Source organism: Haplochromis burtoni, unplaced genomic scaffold (genome assembly GCF_018398535.1).
Source record: "Haplochromis burtoni strain Fernald_Lab_line unplaced genomic scaffold, NCSU_Asbu1 Contig_323, whole genome shotgun sequence".
In the NCBI taxonomy this organism is placed as follows: domain Eukaryota; kingdom Metazoa; phylum Chordata; class Actinopteri; order Cichliformes; family Cichlidae; genus Haplochromis; species Haplochromis burtoni.
Window position 1 is genome coordinate 480151 of NW_024582684.1, and position 24509 is coordinate 504659.

Here is a 24509-nt window from a genome sequence, read left to right on the forward strand (position 1 = left end):
TATTGCTAATATTCATTCAAAGCCATGCTAGGAATAAATTAGTTGTTGTTTTTTCACAGTAGCTGCATAGCTAAATATTCAATAGTGCAGTCCTAGTGGTTTTTGCAAATGATCAGTCAAAGATACTGGATAGATAAAAATACGCCGCTACCTCTGCAGAATTCAATTATGAATAACACAGTGTGAGAGAAGATGCTTTCTTGTTGACGTTTTCTTGGAAACAAGGACGCGTTTCTGGCAAGTTGTCATAAGTCCATATTTTTCCCTCCTCTTTCTCTTTTAGCTACACTCAGCAGTTTAATTAGCAGTAGCACAAAAGACTTTTCATCTCTTGCATCATCTTGCATGCTCGAGCTGCCCTTGAGAAAACCTTGAGGTTTCAATAAATATCCGACCACCCTATATTCGCTCTGTCAGACCGTCTGCACTGGAGAGGAAAAAAAAAATCAATGACTGTTATGACAAACTTTCATTTCTTACCCTTGTCCTCAAGATTAAAAGAGAGATACCGCAGAACAACCCCGCAATGAGCTCACCAACAGAGATATCCATTAATCTGGTGAAACAACGAGCAGCAGTACAAATTGAATGACATTTGTCTGACATTTTGTGTGCCATTTGGTTTACTTGTTGCTGCCACACTTTTTCATTTGAAATCTATTAGTTGCTGGCAACCTTGAACTCTGTGTGTTTTCCTCTGTGTCTGCGAGGCTCCGTAAGAGCCTGAGGTAATGTGAAGGCCTCATTGTTTGGTGTCATTAATCCTCGTCTTCTCCACCGCGATGCCTTTCTTTGTGTTATTTATATGTACGGATGCCGGTGTGAGTGAGTGTGTGTAATATCCGTCGTGCACACCCCTCTGCCTAGACAGACTATCTGCTTTCTTTCCAAGATTTTCTCACAAGGGAACTGTTTCCTTGTGACGAACCTTTTTATATCTTACCTCGCAGGGACACACACACACACGTGCACACGCGGATGTACACACTTGTTTTAGGTTTAACATGATCTTCTTTCGGAGATTGCTTATTTATCGGGAGTTGTGCTAAGCCGCGCCAGTTACCATGCATTTTTCATGAGCTTAGGATTTAATGGTTGCCTGTGTATGAAGGTGTGTGTGTGTTCTGTGTGCCACATGTGTTTGTGTATGCCTTGTGGTTGGGGATAAGTTTTGGGTTTAATGTAGTAAAGAATTAAGACATGCAGCGTGCAGTATGTAGTGCATCTGTGATATATGTAAACATGTGAGGTCCTGGAAGTTCTTCCAAATGTTTTTCCTTTGAAGACTCTGCCTTCCTCTCCTCTCCCCTACCCACACCCACACATACACCCCCACACACACCTTTCTCATGGGACTAGTTCCCTTCAGCAGGTCTCTAAGTCTTGAAAGACACAAGGGCACTGCCTGCAGGATTAAGTTTCTGCCGTGTTCACATTCCACTCAGTCCCTCTGGGACCAAGGTGGAATAGAATTCATATGTTTAAGAGGTTCCAGGCAATTGTGCACATTTCATTGCCGGGCAACATGAACAATCCTCGCAGATTTTTAAGGATAATGCTTTGAATGTAATAGACTGGGAACCGGTGTTGGGATTGAAGCAAGCCAGCTCTTTTAGTATGCTCCTGCTTGCCCAAGAGATGCCTTCACTCTCATTTTCAGAGGCACACAAGATGACATGACATACACCAAGCATTAGCTCACCCACCGTGCACCAGAAAGCATTTTAATGTGGCAGTTTTGGCTGGTCCACTGAAAAACAATCCCAGTAATCAAATAAATTTTCTGGTTTTCATTGCGCCGCCGCTATTAGCATACATTAAAGAGCTCATTATCTCAGGTCATTTTGCATTGCTCTGTTTTGTCCTGCACCGGGTTGAGGACCACCGCGGACAGCGTGAACATGTGTGCTTGAGCGTGTTGTGCCATGCTCCTGTGTGTTTGCTCTCATTTTGTCTTCCCTCCCTCGTTCTGTGTCTGCCTTACATGTGCATCTCTGTCTGCCCACATGCGCGTGTGCAACATATGTGAGTTGAATACTGTCAAATAGCTTCCCCATTGCAGTGCAGTCTCCTCAGACGCTTATGTAATGTTATTACCAATCACACATGGAGAGCATCCTGGCACTCTCACAAGGTTAGAATGAAATATGAGGCCGATTATGGAGATCTGAGATTGTATTATCATGATTTCCTTATTATTGCATCATTAATCTATTTTTGTCTCTTGTCTCTATCTCTTTCTTTCTCGCTCTTGTGCTTTCTTTTTTTCTTCAAATCTTTTGCCTATGGCTGGTGCAGAAGTAGAACAAAAAGGTAAGTCTGTGAAGCAAGCACGCCCACATTCGCACATGCTCAAAATCCGGGATTGGGCGTCACTTTTTGATGCCAGCGCTTGAAGCGTTTTGTACCTTGTGGCAGCATGACATCTCTTTCATTGTCACTGCTGCTATATTAAGACAGCTTGATCTCAGCATATAGAAGCAATTTAGAACTACTGGTTCTCATTAGACACACTCCGCTCACGTTATTCCACGGTATGTGTAGAATGCTTCTTAACGAACTCTCCAATGGGCCGAGCACGTTTTTGTGACGAGCCAATGATCAGAGAGTTACGTGGACGTTTAATATTTAAAATGCTTCCCTCATGAAATGAAAACAGATAGCCAGTGAAAATTCAATCAATAGTCAGAGCCTCATGCGTGGGATCTGGAATTATATTATTTGAGAGAATGGGAAAGCCACAGTGCACATCTGGCAACTCTATGTGGATCTGCTCTGTACACACACACACACACACACACAACACATACCCTAAGAGCCTTCATCAGGAACTCAATGGGGATATTATATATATATATTATATATATATTATATATATATATTATATATACAGCAATGACATTGGAATGTCATTCGGACTGGAGAAGTGTAGTCGGATGGTAACAAAGAGAGGGAAGGTAGTCAGAACTGAGGGGATTGAACTACCAGAAGGCAACATTGCAGACATAGAGGACAGTTACAAGTACCTGGGGATCCCGCAGGCAAATGGGAACCATGAAGAGGCCGCTAGAAAGGCTGCAACCACCAAGTACCTGCAGAGGGTCAGGCAAGTCCTGAGGAGTCAGCTGAATGGTAAGAACAAGATCCGGGCCATCAACACGTACGCCCTGCCCGTGATCAGGTACCCTGCTGGGGTAATAGGCTGGCCAAAGGAGGAGATAGAAGCCACTGACATAAAGACAAGAAAGCTCCTTACCATGCATGGAGGGTTTCACCCCAAGTCCAGCACCCTGAGGCTGTACGCTAAGCGGAAGGAAGGGGGCCGGGGACTGGTGAGTGTCAGCACCACAGTCCAGGATGAGACAAGGAACATCCAAGAATACATTGGGAAGATGGCCCCAACTGACCTAGTGCTCAGTGAATACCTCAGGCAGCAGAAACCCAAGAAAGAGGAGGGAGACGAGGAACCATCATGGAAGGACAGGCCCCTGCACGGTATGTACCACCGGCAGATAGAGGAGGTGGCTGATATCCAGAAATCCTACCAGTGGCTGGACAAAGCTGGACTGAAAGACAGCACAGAGGCACTAATCATGGCAGCACAAGAACAAGCTCTGAGTACAAGATCCATAGAGGCTGGGGTCTATCACACCAGGCAAGACCCCAGGTGCAGGCTGTGTAAAGATGCCCCAGAGACAATCCAGCACATAACAGCAGGGTGCAAGATGCTAGCAGGCAAGGCATACATGGAACGCCACAACCAAGTGGCCGGCATAGTGTACAGGAACATCTGTGCCGAGTATAACCTGGAAGTCCCGAGGTCAAAATGGGAGATGCCCCCAAGGGTGGTGGAGAATGACCGAGCTAAGATCCTGTGGGACTTCCAGATACAGACGGACAAAATGGTGGTGGCTAACCAACCGGACATAGTGGTGGTAGACAAACAGAAGAAGACGGCCGTAGTGATCGATGTAGCGGTTCCGAATGACAGCAATATCAGGAAGAAGGAACACGAGAAGCTGGAGAAATACCAAGGGCTCAGAGAAGAGCTCGAGAGGATGTGGAGGGTGAAGGTAACGGTGGTCCCCGTGGTAATCGGAGCACTAGGTGCGGTGACTCCCAAGCTAGGCGAGTGGCTCCAGCAGATCCCGGGAATAACATCGGAGATCTCTGTCCAGAAGAGCGCAGTCCTGGGAACAGCTAAGATACTGCGCAGGACCCTCAAGCTCCCAGGCCTCTGGTAGAGGACCCGAGCTTGAAGGATAAACCGCCCGCAGGGGCGTGCTGGGTGTTTAAGTTTTTATATATGCATGCTTATGTGACAACATTCCAGTTGAATTACAAAGGTTCCAATGACTCTTGTCGCACTGGCTTCCCAGAATTTACTACTTCTCCCACATCCCTCATAAAACATGACCCCAGTATTCCAAGAGGAGAATAGTGAGCGTGGAGTGGGAAAAGAATTATTGTAACAACTGCAAAAACAGCAGACGATAAAAGATGTGTTTGGTTCTACAGTTGGTTGTTCCTGACAGAAATAGAAAGGGAGAGAAAGGAAGAAAGAGCTGTGAGACTAATGAGGAGCTGAGGAGGGAGGGAGAAATGGGAATAGAGGGAAAGGGTGGAAGTAGAACAAAATGTGCCATTTTCTCTTCATCTTTTCGCTGTGAGAGCATCGTATTATCTGTTGAATAGAAGGCATACTGTTGCTGTGCTTAACAATGACAGTGACTATACAACATCCAAATCACAACACAGTAAGCCTATCATGTCATCATCACTCACCGGTGGTTAAGTTAAAATACTCTGTTATGTTTTTTTAGAAACACGTATGAATGGAGGCAAACATTTCAAAAGCTCTGTCAGGAACTCTACTGAGAACAGTTGACATTTTACATCAGCCGTGTAATTTAAACTTATCTAATGTGAAAATGTTTTCTTTTGTTCCTCAGTGTTTCTGTGCCCCGGCATTCTTCGGGGAGTTTACCAAAGCGAACATCTCTTTGAATCGGACCATCAGTCTGGTGCTTGGTGCAAAGACCCGCTGCAGGCCTCTGACAAGATCTACTACATGCCCTGGACACCATACCGCACGGACACGCTGACTGAGTATTCATCGAAGGAGGACTTCATCGCAGGCCGTCCCACCACCACATACAAACTGCCGCATCGCGTGGACGGTACTGGCTTTGTCGTCTATGACGGTGCGCTGTTCTTCAACAAGGAGCGGACCCGCAACATCGTAAAGTTTGACTTGCGCACGCGCATCAAGAGCGGTGAGGCGATTATTGCCAACGCCAACTACCACGACACGTCGCCCTACCGCTGGGGGGGCAAGTCGGACATTGACCTGGCGGTGGATGAGAACGGTCTGTGGGTGATCTACGCAACGGAGCAGAACAATGGGCGCATCGTGGTGAGCCAGCTCAATCCCTACACCCTGCGCATCGAAGGCTCCTGGGACACGAGCTACGACAAGCGCTCTGCCTCCAATGCGTTCATGATCTGCGGAGTCCTTTATGTTGTCAAAACCGTCTATGAAGATGATGACAACGAAGGCACGGGGAACAAGATTGACTACATGTACAACACTGATAAGGGGAAAGAAATGACGGTTAACATACCCTTCCCTAATTCCTACCAGTACATAGCTGCAGTGGATTACAACCCTAGAGACAACCTGCTGTATGTGTGGAATAACTACCACGTGGTCAAGTACTCGCTCGACTTCGGCAACAATGGTAGGTCCAAGCCAAAGTCTAAGATTCCCTTCTCTACCTCTTTCTCATCACTCCACCTCGTTTTTTCATCTTCCCTTAATGATTTCCAATTTCACGTTACTATATGTGTGAGCCAGAAGAAAATTATGGCGGTTAGAAAATGTCTTTGGTACTGAAAGTGATGACTAGCCCGTGATGTGATTTCTTTTAAATCTTCGAGTGAACTACCTTGGCTTTTTTAATGCTAACATTAAAGAAAATAAAACAGTTTTCTTGTGACATAAGGAATACTTATAGGCAGTAATCTGCCTCCAATAATTAATTGTTCAAAATAACTTGAAGAGGAAGAAAAAGGAAAGCACCATCTGTGCTGTCATGATTCTCAATTACGACTGTTCCTCCACCACCCCACTTGTGATATCTGCATGTTTTCAGAAGTCAAAAAAGAAAAACGTTTACAGCTGGTCCTACATATACCACTGCCACTGAAGTTGTGGATGTCAGATGGCAGTAGATTCCTCTACGCGTAAATGAGAAAGATATCATAAAGGCTACCTTGATCTCTACCTTTAGAAGAATACTATCTCCAATGATGTAATGCCGTAAATGCCTTGTGGCTCTTAATGTACCACTTGCCAGCTTTCTCTTTAGTTTCCCCAGCTGCTTAACAAATCATAATGCATTCCTCTTGAGTGGAGCCAGGAGTATGTGGAAGACGGGGGAACTGATGGTGCTTTCACATCCATATAAGATGACAATCTGAACACACTTTAAGCCATTACATGCACTTTTTTGTTTGCTTTTTATCCATTCATATGTATCTGCTCCCAAATGTTCTCACCATGCAAACTGACTAAAATCTGCAATTTCCCTGTGTCAGTGCTAAAGCGCAAAGCTAACTATTACTTTTAAAAGACAAAAGCAGTTTAAATTTTAATAGATATATGTCTTGAGAGACAGGTTGTTTGTATTACAGCAGATGATTACAGCCTGACACCGGAGTACACAAAAGGACACTTTTTCCAGCCAGTGCAGCTTTTAAATTCTTTGGGCACCGCAAACCTGGTTCATTTTTGTGTTTTTTTTTCCTGTCAGAAATAACAGATGCAATCACAATTCTTTACATGATTAAGCGTAGGGGGTGGGGTCATACATGGATCAGGTCAAATAAAGGTCAAAGCATTTCGATACAGGGTCATAAATCCAGCTGATAAGGTGACTCATTAGGGTTAACAATGAGTCACCTTAAATAGAATTGCTGTATCTGTTTAAAAGCACTAGGAATTCTGTCTATCTAACCGAGGGTGACTCATATAACTCTGGTGTGAGGTTAGAGTACACCCTCCCCTCTTCCTTCCCTCTGGATGGAAGGGCTTAGGCCCCTGGAGCCTGAAGGGCTATTTGCCCAGCGTAATTGCCTTTCAGCACCTTTCTATGGAGTGGTCAAGGCAGTCTGGCTGCATGTCTTATTAAATGATGTCTGAATTAACGCATGCTCTTACAAGCAGTTAGGAGGCACAGTACAAGAAATTATAGAGAGAGGCAGCATTAAACTTGGTTTCTACCGATCAGTGTGCTGTATGTGGAAGGGGGCCATGGTGTAAAAATATGCTTATGTGTATGTTTAGACTTGCATAATAATATCCATACCCATGTGCTAATGTACTTACAGTACGGGTTTATTTCTCTATTCATGAGCGTGCATTCGTGTTTATTGGTGAGTGTGAACACTCTCATAATAGAGCTCGGGGTGTCTCAGGAGGCTCTAAAGAGGAGATCAATGGAGATTCAATGTGAAGAATGACCTCCAGTGCACAGCAACAAGCCAGACTGCTGACCAGCGGGGGATAAATACATACAATCAATGCTGCTCCGCACTTTTACTTTCCTCCTCGCTTCACTCCGTCACTCAGTGAAGTCAAGAAATAATTTAACTGGCTTAACTGCACGAGTCAGTCTCTCATTCTTCTTAAAGTGAGGCAATAGCTCATTAAATTTTTATTTTGTTGCATTTTGGTACAGTGTTTTGCCCTTCGTGCCTTCCAAAACTAGAGAAGGTATTCGACCATTTTATTCACTAACTAAATGCATTCAGCATATACTGCTGTGAGTATGATCACATGCCTCTTAGTCAGTCCAGGAAACAGACCAAAGAAAAAGAGCCATTCTGAGGGTTTCCACTCATTACTGATGTGGCTTAATGCGCGCCTTGTTTTTGTTTCGGCTCATATGGACTTCTTAAGATATAAAATGAGGCAGGAAATGGGCCATGCTCGGAGAGAAGGATGAGGTAGGCCACTGAGAGCTGAGTGTAATTGGGGTACAACGCAGAGAGAACCAATTACTTTGTTGTGTCCGGATGACAAAAGGCAAATGGTTTAAAAGAATTCAGTCTGAAGTGCTTGCACTGTTTGCTTTTGGAACACACATTTCAATGTGAACAACAGGGCAGGGACGGTATGCTGAAAGACTGAACTCGTGTAAAAGTACTCTTATTTAAAGCAAAAATGGAAAAGATAAACAGACTTGTATTAGGCCGTGGTTAAAAAAAAAAAAAATATTATAATCATATTATTTTAGCATGCTGAATTAGGCTACTGTGCAGTCAGAGGTCATTGTACACTAGTAAAACAACCTAGCAGCTAAACATGCAGTGTGGATTTTTTTTTGCTCCCTCCACTGGCAGGGGGAACAATTGCAGAAACACTGATGACGTATAAATGACGTCAGTCACGAATAAGAAAAAGACAGCTGCGTTTTCAGACGATGGAGCGGTTGTTGATGTTCTCCTCCAGTGATTGATTGCTGTTATATTCACCTGCTTGGACAAAGCAACAGCAAAGACACGTCTTTAGCCTATTTTTCTTTCAGCCTCGCCGTTTCACTACACCCTAAAGACAAAAGAAGCATGAACTCTGACAAATATATTTGGTCAAAAGCCACAGAAAGCTAGTGAGGAGGTTGTGTTGAAGTCAACATCAGCCACGTATGCTAGTTAGATGCTAGCTTTTGTTAGCTATGCAGCAGTTTGAGTGTGTTTGATTTGATTCACTGGGAAGGATCACAGGGCGGTACAAGAGAAAGATTTATATTATGCGAAATATAATCCCCATATATAACCATGTTTGATTTTATTTATTTATTCATTTGCATTTGGAAAGATTGCCGTTCAACACAGCTTCCATCACCAGTAATGTCCACAACGAACACGTGAACAATGACACAATGGATACCAGACCTAAACATTTTTGAGTACCTAAATTAATATTTTCTCTATCATATATACATACCATGTCTTAATTCGAGTCATATGTTAGAAAATTATCACAATATGCAGAAGTCTGAAATGTTTGAGGTATTTAAAGGTCATGTTTATTTACCCCGGTGCTGACAATGTCAGGTCTAGTTTCATATATCGCATTGACGGATTTAAAGAGGATCGCAGGGGAGAAACAAATAAAGCAGGTTTAGTTCAGCTTGGGCTAACATATGATGTGCAGGTTTTCTCTGTCGCGTCATTGATGTAACACGGAGCAGAAATTTTTCTTTTTGAAATGCATATTTTATTTCTCCCTTGGTACCTAACGAGAAAGTAAACTGTGCCCTCTGCATTTATTGTTAATGTTTGGACTTCTCTCTGTTAAATCGACATTCTTCCTCTCCCTGCCTCTTACACAAACACATGCCCTCACAATGACAGGACTCTTAACATTTCCTCCATCCTGCTCATACGTCTTTCTCTTTCACTCAGTGTTTTTTTCCTCTGTTTTTCACTCTGTCTTCCTTATCTAGCGCCTAATCTGTCCTCCTTTTCTGCTCCCAACCGGTTCCCACATCACACAGCGCTATTTCATTGAGAGTCCTTTAGATCTATATATTATAGAGTCCTACTGAATGCCTATGTAAAGTCAAAGTCACTTGTCTCTGCATCACCCTTTTCTCCTCCCTCACAATCCCCAAACGTTCTCTCATTCTCTACTGTTTATGGAGTTGTTTCATCACGTCTTCTTACATGCATATTATAGAGACTTGCCCTACGCAAGCGGCATGGCTCCGATGAAACATTTGAATAATTTATCACCTCCAGTCTGCCTTGCCACACTTTAAAAAGTTTTCCCAACAAAGTCACAAAATTATTCATGTTATCTGTATCTACGGGGTAGGAGGGAAAAACATGGCTAAAACTAAGAAGCACTGCCTTCTCTGTCTTTGTTTTACTTGTCTTCACTCTCTTCTCATTTTGTCTTGTGCAGGGGTTTTTTTTTCCACCTTACTGCACTCTCACAAGTGCTATATATACTCTTTCTAGTGCTAACTCGCAGCTCTTTAGGATTGTGATCTACCCGAGGTCCTAATTTCATGTCTGACAGTCTGATTGCATATTCTATGGGATAGATGCAACACACTGAAATCGGTTTTAAAAAAAGAAACATTGCGCGAAACTTTCTGGAGTAATCCTGGTGGATTGTTTTTTTTCTGGCAACTGGAGAGCAGTGCTCCAGAAAAAAAAAAGTTAATTAGAAGACAAAAAGACAGCATATTGTTTGACAGTTACTTCCAAGTGTTTTAGTAATAAAAATACAATTCTCACATTGGCACGTTGCTTTTAAGCAATAGATAAGTAGAAAATAAAATAAAATGTGTGGTTTAACCATTAGGCAACACAATATACACCGGAGAGTCAAAATGATCTGTCCTTGAGAGTAATTAAACACTACTTCTGTTATATAAAGATGACCTTGCTTTCAATACTGTCAGGTTAACAAGATGTAAAGGTTGACCTTTGAACTCTTAATGGCTGAAATTGCATAGTTACATTTCCTAAGGAAGTCCACCTCTTTCCTCTTGTTTCCTTTCCTTTTCTCTTGTCTCCTCTCCTCTCCTCTCCTCTCCTCTCCTCTCCTCTCCTCTCCTCCCCTTCCTTCTTCCTCTTCCCTCCTCTCCTTTTCTCCTTGACACCAGATTGCAATCAAGCAGCAGTGCTTAGCAGTGCAGGAAATGTTGGAAGCCAGCTTAAGGGGAGAAAGAAAAATACTTAGCGGTTGAAGTGGAGACCATCTTCCACCAGGTCACTGATTAGACTAACCCTCAGAACATTTTTGGCCCGTCAAAGCAAGCTGTTTGTGTGTGTGTGTGTGAGAGAGAGAGTCTGTTAGGTCCTTTAGTTATTCACATCACATGATAACACAGCTCTGCAAAAGTGAAGGGAGGTTACTTAGTTTGTTTTATGATTGTTTAGAAAGGGACAACTTTATAATTTGATATCTTTTGAGCCCATCTTTGTAGAAAGATTTGTAAAAGTAATTTACAACGCAGCTTTCAAGTGAAAAGTCCTAGCATCTAAGCATTTTCAGGTATATGTCATTTTTACTGAATATAACTGTTACTTATGTCTACGTAGTTTTAGATAGTACATTGTAAACCGATCATTTCTACGCTCTCTTCATAACACCGTTCTTGTACACCAATATCAAATGCTTTATTAGATAGTAACTTTGAGGAATTTGTCCACTCTTGTCTTCTACACCTGCATCTTTCACCGGCTCCTGAATCGCTGCCTATCTCCCTCACTCCCAAAAACATTACAGCACAGCCATCTCAGCAGAGACTGAGCTCTGCTTCAGAGAGTCTGCTGCACCTGTTCCTTGCCTGGAGTGTGTCCTTATCGATTGGATAGCCTCTGCCAGGCCCTCTGCGTGCATTTGGCCTCAGCACTGCTTTCCTCCTGCCAAAGAGCAGATGCCAAATTAAGCAGGCCTAGCTTGGACAATAGAGTGGAAGGGAAATCCACAGCCCAGCAGAAAGTAAACAGAAACAATAGCAGTTATCGGAGCATGTCCCCATATGTGCATTAGGATTTTACTTTTGACATTTTGACATTAAATGTGCAGGTCAAAAAACGGAGTACTGAGACTTGTTGCCGTGTACCATCCTTTAGAAAGACTGGTCCCCCTCCCGACCCCACTGCTGGCCTGCTTTCACACTGGCCTCGAAGATCTAGGCCCAAATCTCCATCAGCTTGGCTCAGCGTATGGATTCCTGTCTTGTGCTTGTTTTCTCTCTCTTTCACAAACACAAATGCAGGGCTGAAAAAAAATACGCTTTTAGAGTACAAGTTTCACGACCTTATGTGCTTTTTGTGCTCATATTTGTAGTTAACAACAATACAGCCATATCGAGGAAGCATTGTAGATCCATGTTTGGGCTTGGATAGCGATCACGCTACATGCATATCATACCCAACATGCCCAGTTGAACTGTGCCTGGGTTCACCTTTGCAAGCCAGCCAGGATTGCCCTTAATTTTGAAAGATATGGGGCAAAGCAAACAACTCCCATTCAAATATATTCATTGTATTTTACTAGATGCCTTATAGATAAATTTTCATCGCAGTGCTCATATAACTGACATAAGTTTATAGCCTGCCTGGAAAAGGAGCAATTGAGGCTCTAAAGGAATGTGCTGATGATTCTTTATATTTTAAAACTTAAAAAAAAAGGGTTAAAAAAGACAATTTGGTCTGTCCCGTTAGCTTTTTGCTTTGAACAAGGGAGCTTCCTCTGATTAAGAAAGAAGCATGTAATTGGAAAACTTGCTGCAGGTGCCTTAGAGCTCAGCAGAGGGATGGCATGATTATGCAACTGGAAAGCCAACAGGGCTGAGCAGGGATGTGTCTGCATGTGAAGCATTAGCTGTAGATCGTGGTGTGGGTCCCTGGCAGCCATTTTGAGTGAGGCTCTATTAGTGGGGGTTGTTTTTGTGTATGTGTGGGGTTTTTTTTGTTTTTAATCTTGAAAGTATCGCTACTTTGAAGTGCTCCATTCTGTCTTATCAGCAGACTTGAGCCACTCGCCACAAGCTCTGGTTTTATGTGTGTGTGTGCTCTTCAGCCATAGGGGTGGCATGTTATCGCTGTATGCAGTTCCATTTAGTGCGTGTGCTACCATCAAACCTAGAAAGCGTTTGGGCCCCCAGTCAGATTCATTTTGCCTTTACCCCTCTAGATTCATCCTTCCCCACTGCTCAGAATAGTGTTTGCATGTGTGAGGGCACGGATGCAGTAGATTTTCGCTAAATCGTCTCACATTCTCGATAATGTAATAGACACTTCATTCAAGTTCTGCAAAACTTCTCCCTTAATTCAAGTCCCTCTTTGCTTCCGTTTCACTCTGCCTCTCCTTCTTGCCGCCTGTCTGCCATTTTTTTTCTGACAGTGTGGGAAACTTGCCAGGGGAAGTTCGTTTTCCCTCTCCTCTCTCCTCCCTGCCTTCTACCTTTTGTGTTGTGGATTTACGATCCCTCTGTTTACCAAGTGAGAAGTCAACAAGAGCATTCTCTGCAACAGAGCAGAGGCAGCGACAGGCAGTCTTACCCACACAGAAAAACATCGCGGCACACACAAACACACTCGCACACACAAACACAGTGCCTGTCTGCATGTCAGATGATCATGTGCTAGCATCCCAGGCTGACTGACAGCATCTCTGTGGCCCCTCCAGTGTGGTGACAGATGACAACTTCAGGAACAAGTTTACTGCCACCCTGCCATTGTCTCTGTCTCACCTTCCCCTGGGCTTGCTACAGGTCAGAAAAACAAATAGAGTAGAATAGAATAGAATAGAATACCAAATGTTCTTCAGATGGAGTTTGGCAATTGACATGAAAGTGTAGATGCATTTCAGGCACTTCTGAGATTAAGTGTTTATTCTTGTCCGAGGAAGCAACAGAGAGCAGAACTACGAGCCCACTGGGTCCATTAGTAACTGATCTGTTGCTTTCAGTTATATTACGCGAGCTTCCTCATCAGATGGAGTTTGCACAGTAGAATTGAATGAGATTAGAGCTCGGCAATTATTTGATCTTATTCATCAGTGCAACTGTAATCGCATTGTTGCACAAATATGTATTATTTGAATGACTGATTTAAAGAAAGTTAATTCAATTTAAAAAAGGAGCGATTGCAGACCAGGCATCAGCAAATTGGTCAGTTTAAGACGCTGAAGAAAATCTTGTTTCTTTTGCACAATGGCCATTTTTCATCTCCTGGTATGCAAAGGCAGGTAAGGTAGTGACTCAGGTTTGCCCTAAAAATATATATGTGTTAAAATATGTCACCCACAAGCATGTGCAAGGCTTAGATACGTGCAAAATCCTTAAGTGACGAGCTTGTACTAAATTTGTCAGCGTGTTTTTGTGGCACCAGTTTTGGCAAAGAGCATAGTGTTTAGGTTAGCTGACATCATGAAGTTGTCACGGCACATTTCCTCAAGGTTCCCTCGGTTTCGATGCGGGGAGATATGTCAGTCCCCACAACTGCAACCTCTAGCCTTCTTTCTTCATAAATGTTTCATGGACCTGTTATGTCATGCTCCTATAGTTCCCTACGGTCTCTTACACAGCATCCTGAGTGATGGCGGTGATGAATTCATAGCATTAGAATGTCGTTTTTAGCCAAAATGCTGCAAAACAACAAGGAAAAGGAGGAGAAAACTAAAAAAATAAGAAAACATAGTGCAGTGCACATTTAAAGTAGTGCTGAGAAAGGCTACAAGATGTCTCAGATAGTGGAAGAAAGTTATGAGTGAGAGATAAGATCGGGTGAAAAATGTTAAAAGAACAGCTGAGGAAGGAAGGAAGGAAGAAAGGAAGGAAGGAAGAGAGATAGAGAGCGATGTGCTGTGGCCCCTTAGCTATGATGCTTGCAGACTTTTGTGTTACCTCACCCAGAGCTGCCAGCCAGTGTGTTTGCTGCCCTGTACTGGAATGACAGCAGACATCAACCTCAGTCACGCACACGCACACATGCACACACACCATTACTCTTCTATTGTTGTGGCACAGGCCCTAATGGAGCTTCCCGTTTGAGTCCAGATAGGCACACACACATACTCTGTCTCTGCTTCATAAGTACACACACTCATACAAACACACGCAGATTGACAGCTAGTCCCTAGGCCACTGCCGCCACGCATGATTGATGGCAATGTTCCGTGGAGAATGCATGAGGCAGGGCGGCAGTGATTCAGGAACGGGGAGCAGCACAGTTTAGGTACGGAAACACTCCATTGAGTTGTGAAGGAACAGAACAGAACGTACAGGAGGAGCGGGATGTAAGATGGCTGTCAGTCAAGCAGACAGACAGAAAGGGAGGAAGACAGAATGATGGAGAGAAGCACAGCCCGGTGTCTTTTAATTAAAGTGAGAAAGAAAAAAAATCCACAGGAAGGGACAACTTTAGTTCACAGGAAACAATGTAAACACCCACTCCATTCAACAACAACCCACACACTCGCACTTTATTCTCCACTCACATCTACCCAACAAACCCCCCTACCCAAAAACAAGGAACAAATTAAAATAGACAACATTTATTAAAACAATGCAAAAAGTAAAGCAAATTTTTTCCACAGTCCATTTATAACTTAATGGGTTGTTTCACTTGTTATTACGTCTATCGCGTAGGTTCACTGTCTAATTCAAATCAGTGGAAAATTAATGTGAAATTAAAATCAGTAAGAGCTAAACAGCTGCCACACACACACACGTGTGGAGTTATATTTAGGCTCATGTCAGACTTGCACGTCTTCAGTGAAACATCTGCAACCCTACAGTGTCAGTGACCACCGTGTAATACGTATTATGACCTAAGGCAAGCCAATGAGAAACACAAGTCTCCTGAAAAATTTGAAATCAATCATTTTAGCACGAAGGCAGTTTTTAGGCTTATTGTTATTATTTTTTAAACGGGAAATTTTTAAAGAACCCTGTTAACCAGAAATCAGAAATACGAAATGTTTGAAGGCACGTGCAGCTCAGTCTTCTCTAAACAGCTTTTTGGTTATCATTGCTTTGTGTGTTTAAAAAAAAAGTCTACAAGCTGACTCAGAAGAGAAAGATTAGAAAATACATATTTGTGTGGAAGAAAGTAGCATAACGTGAAATTGAAGAGTTCATATTTGAGTTGCCTTGTGATCTGTGCTGTGTGTGTTTGCGTGTCACACACTGTGGGATTTGAATAGCAGGGTGAAGCCAGAACACATTTTTAGAATCTTCTATTGATTTTTGTTTAGTAACTAAGTTGTAGCTGAATCTAAAAATACCAGGTGCAAAAGTGCAATATTATTAAATTATTACAGTGTCGTTTGGAGACAAGGCAACTCACATAATGTGGAATATGTAAACTTAATAGACAGATGTCTGTAATTACAATCTTCTAAAAAGTGCTCTTGTGTATATTTTACATATACAAATATGCTCAGCTGTATAGTAAATGTGCGGCGGATGAGACTAATCTGTGCTTTTGTAAAAGGCAAGTAACAATTAAGCTTTAGAGACTAGTCTCCTCCAGTGTACGGTATTTAACTGTTAATCAAATTAAAAAATTGTTCATTTCTTCATATCGTTTTTTAATCGTGCAAGACTGATCTTGCAAAGAGAGTGAGACAGACTGGTACAGCCTCTGCATCCACGATGGCACAGACACTTCACCAACATACTGTACGCTTCCCATCATCTCATCCATTCATTCTTTATTTCTGTCCCCTAAACAGGGTCAATGTGAATAATTGAACCTCTTTACAATTAAATATTGACAATAAAAGTGTGTGCCGTATGCATTTAAGTGGCCTTCCTACCTCTTGTGATGTCATAGTGCTATGAATTATGCATGCCACTGAAAGAATGTTTTTTCTGCCAGGTTAAGCAGCAAGAACCATTAGTTTCCCCAAAGGAAACACAGATGCAGGGAAAAACCAATCACTGGTCTTGCTTTGAGCTGGAGAGTTGCAGTTTATACACTGAAACTTTTTCACAAACCCAACTTTGCCACACACGTTCAAGTTTGTTCTGTTATAAGTGTTGTTGGCTGAACTGTTTAGAAACATGTCCTGCAATTGATGGTAATAAATAGGACTCGATAGTAGGAAACGACCCCACAAAGATCTGGCGCATGACCGCACTGACAAGGATGAAACACTAACATTGGGAAGTCATCAGAAACATGAGCTACTCCCTGTCAAAGCTATTTGGCACCGTGTAAACAAATCCCTGCAATGTGTTTGTGTCCGTTGCTACATTATTTATGCTTATTTGATTGCTCGAATCATTTGGTGCTAATGCGGATGGGTCTTTTAACACTGTACATCTTATGTTTTTTATCCCATGGATGAACCTTGAAGCCTCCAGGGCTCACAAAACCACCTGTAATCTAATACTGTGGGGATCCACAAATGTGCACAGCACATATTTTTCCTTCTGGCTTTTCGTTGAAGAACTCATGCTTTGTGTGTTTTTGTGAATTTAACCAGAGTCTCCTCTCTCCTAGATTTTCGCCCGCCTCCCATAATCCCCCCAAACCGAGGAGGGGGACCAATTGGTGGGGGAGGTTCCTCTTCATCTACCAGCCGTGCTGCCACCACCACACGGTCTCCCCCCTCCTACACCACTCCAAGGCCTCTACTGACTACATCCCCTGGTCAGCGGTATCGAACAACCACCACTGTCCGCCAGCCCATTCTGGTTCCTCCTGGAGGTTCATCGTCTGACAGCAATCAGATTCCTGACACCAATCAGAAAGTTGGGGGTCGATCCCCTCCAGTGCAAGTCCCTCCAGCACCCCCACAGCCCCCAATCCTCCCTCCTCAAGACTTCTGTAATCCAGTAGTGACAGCCGACATATCGTGGCCTCGCACACAGCAGGGCCAGACGGCCAAACAGCCGTGCCCTGTAGGGACACTGGGTAAGGAGGCCAAATAGTTTCTATCGCATAAACAGTTATACATGGTAACAGTGTGTGTGAATAATCTATATATTACTTTTTTTTGTTTTTTCTCCTACCAAGTAATTATTGGAAAAATGATATAACACTCACACACATACACAACACTTTGTCAGGACAAATATTCGTGTTTGGGTCAGTTAATACACACATCAGTAATGATTCACCAATTACACACACACAGGCAAACACAAAATGCTTAGCGAACCCTAAGGAGCTCAAGAGTCTTCCTTTCTCCTTGTGAATGTCAGCGCTGTCATATTATCTTCCCTTTGCTTATCTTGCAGGCGTGGCTACATACATGTGCGTAGCTCATTTGGGCCACTGGGATACCCAAGGCCCTGACCTCAGCAATTGCACGTCACCTTGGGTCAACCACATCATGCAGAAAGTAAGTCTGAAAGCTACCCCCAGACCTCGTGGCTCCTATCAAGCCCCGGTTTAAGCTTAGCGCATGATGAACATAGTTCTGGAGCAATTTTTCTCATGCATGAAGGGGCACTGGTCACAGGGAAAGATTTAGGCCATGTATCCATCCTCATTTGTTAACCCTAACTCGTGTTAGAGATTTGAGGGATATGCCATAGCTGTAGGAAAGAGGAAATGTTCAATAGCATCCCTAATTCACAGTGGGCTCTTATCTTAAAAGGGTAGCAGACCTCATGATAGGCTTATTTACATACAGTGCATTATTTTTTTATGGAAAATGCGTTTGGTACTTACTTATACTTTTGCTGCCCCATTTTTTATGACAAAACAGAGAAAATCTGAGGTGCTAAAACAGGAGTTCTCTCTATAACATAATGCTTAGCTTAGTATATGCTTAGTATATTGCAAATGTATTATTTTTTCTATTCCTTGTGTCTTTTTCAACTTCCACTCTTTTGCACATACATCTCTTCCCTGCCGATCCGTCCTCCCCCCTCCTGTTACTTCTCCATCCGTTGTTGCCTTTTCCTCTGTCTCACTGTGTACTTGTAATGCCCTCACAAACTTTTTCTACTTTCTCAAACTTTCCCTTTACTTCTCACCTTTTTGTTTTATTTGTTTTTTTTTTCTTTACTGCCATCCATCTCTTCTTGCACATTGTGACTTTCCCATACCCTGTCATCCACTCTGACATGCAGCTTCGGTCGGGCGAGACGGCAGCAATTGTAGCCAGGGAACTGGCAGAGCAGACCAAAGGACTTCTGCATCCTGGCGATGTGCCATCTACAGTGCGGGCCATGGTCCAACTAGTCGAACTGCTGGACGTCCAACTCAGAAATCTCACCCCTGGGGGCAAGGACAGTGCTGCCCGCAGCCTCACCAAGGTACTGTCTTGAGAAATTAGAGGTAAATGTAGGGCGAGTGAGTGAGTAAAATCGACGTTTTCTTGCAAGCGTTAGGATAGAGGGGTTTTGCAGTTTAAAGGCAAGTAAATTAAGAGAAAGAGAATTGAGAGCGAGGGAGACAGAGAGAGGGGAGCAGATAGAGGGAGGCTTTGATGTTAACAGTAAGATGAAAAGCAACAGTTGTTAGTATTTTTGCCTTACGCTCATTCTCAGGGGTTAGGAAAGTCTCTCCGTGCAGAGTTTGATGAAGAGCCATACATAAAGCTGTAGATTTCAAAATGATAAATAGCTGCTTTTAGACAGTATTTTATCTTCTTCTGTGTGTGGCTCTTTGTAACAAGTTTTGCTCGACATTATGGCTGATAGATAACTGCTTTTAGTCTTTGGCATAGTTCCTGAACTCTTTTCAGAGCAAGACCCAAATTTAATAAAAGTCCATCTCAGGCCACGAGGAGTTATTCTCATTAAAACATACGGACATGTTTTACGCCGTAGCTCGTTGTTCTAATGAACTTCAGGCTTTGAGCTATAACTCCGAAGACGTTGTTGACAATTAGGCTCGAGCGCTCACTTTGGGATTACATTAATGGAAACTCGATTCCAAGTATGCAAAGGATCTGTTTTGTTATGGCTGTAGATAAATTTAGTTCTGCACCATGCAGGCATGTAGGCATTCAATTAAAGTGTGTTAAATCACGGGGGAATGGTTGACTGGCTGGCTTGGCTGGCTAATTGACTGATTGAGTGGATGCTGGACTGTTTCTTGATTGTCTCTGCTGAGGTCAACGGTGATAGGCGGGGTTTAGCCACCGGACTGACAGCTGCTGCCACCGCTTTGGCAGCCACTGCCTTTTTTATTTAGCTTTAGCATCCGAGTCCCTCTGTCGGTGTTGTCTTCCGCTTTTCCCCATTTACCTCTTATTGTCTCACTATCACACACTTTAAATCTCTTCTCCTTCCTCTAAGTAATTCATTAACATGTGGGAAGTCGATACATACTGGAGCAAGTGTAAGTGGAATCAATTAATCTGTGTTTTGCTGTTGACCAAATGGCCTGTTAACTGTTAGATATGTAGAGAGGAAAAAAGCCCTCCATTGAAAAGGAAAAGTGTTCCTCCTGATTTCAATAATGGACCAATTACATATAAATCTAACTGAGTAATACGCTAGCATATTATGCAAATATTTGTTTGGAAATCAAATATGACCAATGACGCACGAGTGGCACAGTAATTAATGCCATCAATTCACTTGACAGTAGATGCACAGAATGAATAGGGTGGGGGGGAGAAATGGAGGAACAGAGGAAATTATTAAGACAATCTGGAAGAAAAGAGGAGAAGAAGAATAGAGGGGAAAAAGCATGAAAGACAATTAGAGTATAAGGAATGACAAAAGGAGGCGAATGAGGAGAATAACAATATATTTTAACCATCAAAGCCTTTTTCATGCAGTAGTAATGAAGTGGGTGTAACTGTCTTTGTGTGTCTGCGCGTGTGTATGATTGAGAGGTGTTATATCGCTAACAGCTGAATTGTTTGAATTTGCAGCTTCAGAAGAGAGAAAGGTCCTGCAGGTTTTTCGCACAGGTATTTCCGTTTCCCGGTATGGTTGATTACTTTGCCACACCACAGTCCCACGTGTTTTTCTTTTCTTTTTAACGCTCAGCATGTAATCTAGCAAGCAAGCTTTTGTGTTTGCGTGTGTACATGTGATCACACATTACAATGCTGCAGCGTAGAATTCGAATTCTACGCTGCAGCATTTGTCCAGTGGTTTGCAACCCAACCCTTTGAAGAGGGCGGCCATTTTAACAGGGGGGACTACCCACTTGTGTCTCCCAGTAAAGTTTTAGTCTCCTCAAAGGGTTTGCTGACATTCTTTTGTTTTCAGCTTTAATTTTTTTTACTTGCAGTCAGAATCGATAGTACTGATAAGAGGCCATGATCAATATCAATAATAGCTCATCTATTTCGCAGTTCTGTCTGCAGAATTGTAAACAGGCCCGCCTGAAACCAAATGACTCGCTATCCATCTCCATTCAATGAAATGCCCTCTGTGTTGGTGCATCAGAAAGAAAGAACTGAGTATGATGGATATGCTGTTGCATATTTGTTGATCACGGCCTCGCTGCCTTAGAAATAATAGAGGCTTTATGTTTGTGGCTCAGTATTCATTTCATGTTTTCATTGCTGGTCTGCTTGTATTGATGTTTGTATGTGTTGACGCCATGGGCCGACACCGCTAACAAAACAATCTACCATCATTTAGGCATGTTTCTGGTCAGCTAAAATCACTTTTCAGAACATCAAAAGGACCCCACCTTCCTCATCAATGAGCTGTAGACTAGATAGACTGCAGTCTCGTTTTCTCTGTCGGCACCCCTGACAAACACACACACACACACACACACACACACACACACTAGTGATGGGGTAGCTCTTTTTCTCCTGATGCAGGCTTTTTTCCCACTCTCCCCCTGAAAAGTCTTAACGTCAGCACCAGTCAGCAATGTCACATCACAGAACATGGTTTAGGACTATATGCAAGCTGACACACACAACTCACACACGCACGCACACACACTATATAAATATATTTTCAACAATGATCTTGTGCTGTCACATCACAACCGTCAGACTTTTTGATGTGTCTCCTTAATCCAATGCAAGTGCCATGTTTCAGAGAGCGGCACCATTTAGACAACTTGTTACAGGTTAAAATCAAAACCACCACACACTTTGGGTTCTGCAGGGGGCTGGGAGTGATCGATTATATAATTAGCCTTAGTAATGTGAAACAAAATTATACCAACAGTCCCTTACTCTGCCAGATAGAAATGCGCGTGATTAGGGATGTGGTGTGGTGCTGCCCTCTTCTCGTTAATTATCTACAGCACTAATTGCCAAGTGAGGAGAGTGGGCAGGAGGTTTGGGTTCTTAATAGAGACAAAAAATAATTGAATTCTCTCTCTCCTTTTCTTTCTCTCTCTGTCGCTCTCTCTCCTCTGCTCTCACTCTCACACTCCATCTCTCCTCCTCTCTCACTTCGTTTGGGGAACTGGGGACTCGTTTCATGTATACTAAATTGGCAATTTATTCATGATGAAGTTGGTGGTGTGGAGAGGCTTTGATGCTTTAGGGTGGATTGATGGAGGGGGGTAGAGTCTGTAAGGTAGAAGGGAAATGAGAAACAGGGAAGGAGGGACCAGAAATTAAACAGAAAAAGAGAAGAGAGTTACAGAAACAGCAATGTGAGGAAAAGAGAAAAAAAACAAACCCCAAACAATGAAGGGGGCAGTGAGAAGACAGCGATGCTCAATGACAATGTCTAATTTGCCCTCCATTTATGGATGGCAGGTCAGAACATGGCATGCTGTGAATTTAAAGCCTGATTTAGCTGCAAACTCATCCTGTCAGGGAAGACAAACTCAAACAACAACTGACAGATAAGCCTGCTTCTCTGATGAAAACATTTTCAAAACATGCACCTTCTCAGAGCTCATCCAAGCGAGTAAAAGGGGAAAAAAAAAAATTCCATTCTTTTCTCTAGTCTCACATCTTTCCGTGCTTCAAGACGTCCTAACTCTTTCAGGTTACATGTTACCGTGCATGAGTGTGCACATACTGTACATCCACGTGCACGCGCTCGAGCGTGTGCTCACGATCCCCTTGTGTAGCTCGGAGTAGGAGACCAACCCAGCTCTAGTCTGTCTTGCTGCTGCTGTTTACGCTGGATTACCCCAACGCTTCAAAGCATTTCGCTTCTGCCCCATTTACTGGTGTGTGCATGTGAGTACGTGCATGCGTGCTGTGTATATGTGTGCACGCATGCACTCACCTACCCTGCAAATACGTGGCCTCACACACGCACACATTCACTCATACACACACAAACGAATGACACTCTTATCTGTCTCTGCAGAGTCTCTCCCCTCTTTGAAGACCCCTAAAAAAACCTGTCTCTATTTTAGCCCTCAAGTCCTTATACTTGTGCGGATAGAAATGTCACCAGAGCTTACAGGCGCGCACACGCACGCACACGCGCGCACCCAAGCATATATTCCATCTCTGACTTTCTGATGCTGAGATGTCTGGACCTCAAGGAAATCATACCCCTTCTTCTCCTTACCTATCTTTCTCCTCTTCAGATATAATCTCGGTGCCAGCGAATTAAATTAAATTTCATTGAAAAAAAAATTATATGAAATTGAAAATGCACGATAATCAAAAGTTCAATAAAAAGCAATGGAAAGTTTAATGAGAGTAGAAAAATGGGGTTATCTGAAACACATCAAAGTGAGCGGTTGGGAGAAGCACCAGTCGCGTGAATGAATGAAAAGCTGCGCCATTGCATTCATATCTGCCATGTCTACAGGACATCCTCTCCACTGAGCATCTCTCTTTGCCTGTTCGGCTACTGTACAGCAAGTGGAGCAGAATGATGCACTACAAGTCTTCTCTTAGCTACTTGTGCACACACTCAACTGAACACACAGCCATGAGAACACATACGTTACATGCAGCATGTATCTCAGTCCCTTTTAATATGTTTCTACACCATATATTTATGAGATATGCACATACACGTTCCCAGACTCGATGCGACAATAAGGCAGCTGAAGAAGTTAAAAATCCTTTTCTCATAAAGCACAGATCACATAAAATTCTGATTGTAAACAAACTTCATTGCATGGTTTTGCTGCCGGGGCAGCACAGCAGTGTGGTGGTTAGCACTGTCACCTCACAGCAAGAATGTAATGGGTTTAAATCCAAGCTGGGGCCTTTCTGTGGGGACAGTATGTTTCCACCTGTGCCTCCATGGGTTCTCTCCAGCTATTCTGGCTTTCGTCCACAGTCCAATGATATCCTAAGGTTAATCTGTGATTCTAAATCGGTGTGAATGTGTGAATGTGAGTGTGACTGACTCCTCTGTGCTCGCCCTGCCTGTTCCGGGTGTACCCCGCCTCTTACCCAACAACAGATGCGATAGAAAATAATACAAATAGGCAAAAGTAAATAGCAAAGTATAAAATCAATCACAGAAATAACTAACAAAGTTATTAACCTCCTAGGACCTGGCGTCCACATATGTGGACATCACATTTTGGATTGTCTAGACCAAAATACTACATTTTGCTCTGCAAGGGCCTGATGTCCACTTACGAGGACATTATGCTGGCACTGTTCTATCAAAATATAAAACGAATGTCCTCATATGTGGATCTCATTTTTCTCAGAGACAAAATCAGGTTAAAAAAAAAAAAATCTGGTAATTCTTTGTTTTTACATTCATCAGGTCCCAATCAGCCCAAATAGCAAAGAGAAATTGAAAATGCATGCCATGAAAGAGTTCGGGTCTCAGGAGGTTAAATAAGAAAATGGATGGATTGATGCATGAAATTTCAAATATCGTTTCTGTGGATATGCTAAGGTAGTTTGTTGCAGATCATGGCAGTATCCCTAAAAAGAAGTCAGATGGAGCGGGAAGAATACACTCGGGAAAGAAAACTTCCTGCTTTAGCTATGACCACAATGCTTAGTGTAAGATAGAAGTGCATCTGATTTTTGTTTGCACAATGCACATGCATTTTTAACATTTTTGTCCCTGCTGTTTTAGATATGCTCTCCAAAAAGGAAGAGTCTAATCACTGAGAGATGTTTGAAGGGTCTATCTGTC

General features: G+C 42.8%; 1 protein-coding gene across 10 annotated transcripts in view; it reads left to right on the top strand.

Moving 5' to 3' along the window:
- Positions 1-24509, top strand: part of adgrl3.1 (adhesion G protein-coupled receptor L3.1) — a gene marked incomplete at its 3' end in the record, with an annotated part of 130819 nt that overhangs the window by 66412 nt on the left and 39898 nt on the right. For 8 of the 10 annotated variants that reach the window (XM_014339944.2, XM_014339947.2, XM_014339948.2 and 5 more), the window contains 6 exon segments: positions 2299-2313; positions 4953-5741; positions 17044-17457; positions 17784-17887; positions 18624-18809; positions 20381-20419. In XM_014339944.2, coding sequence (XP_014195430.2) covers positions 2299-2313; positions 4953-5741; positions 17044-17457; positions 17784-17887; positions 18624-18809; positions 20381-20419 — 1547 coding nt within the window. 10 annotated transcript variants of the gene reach the window in all.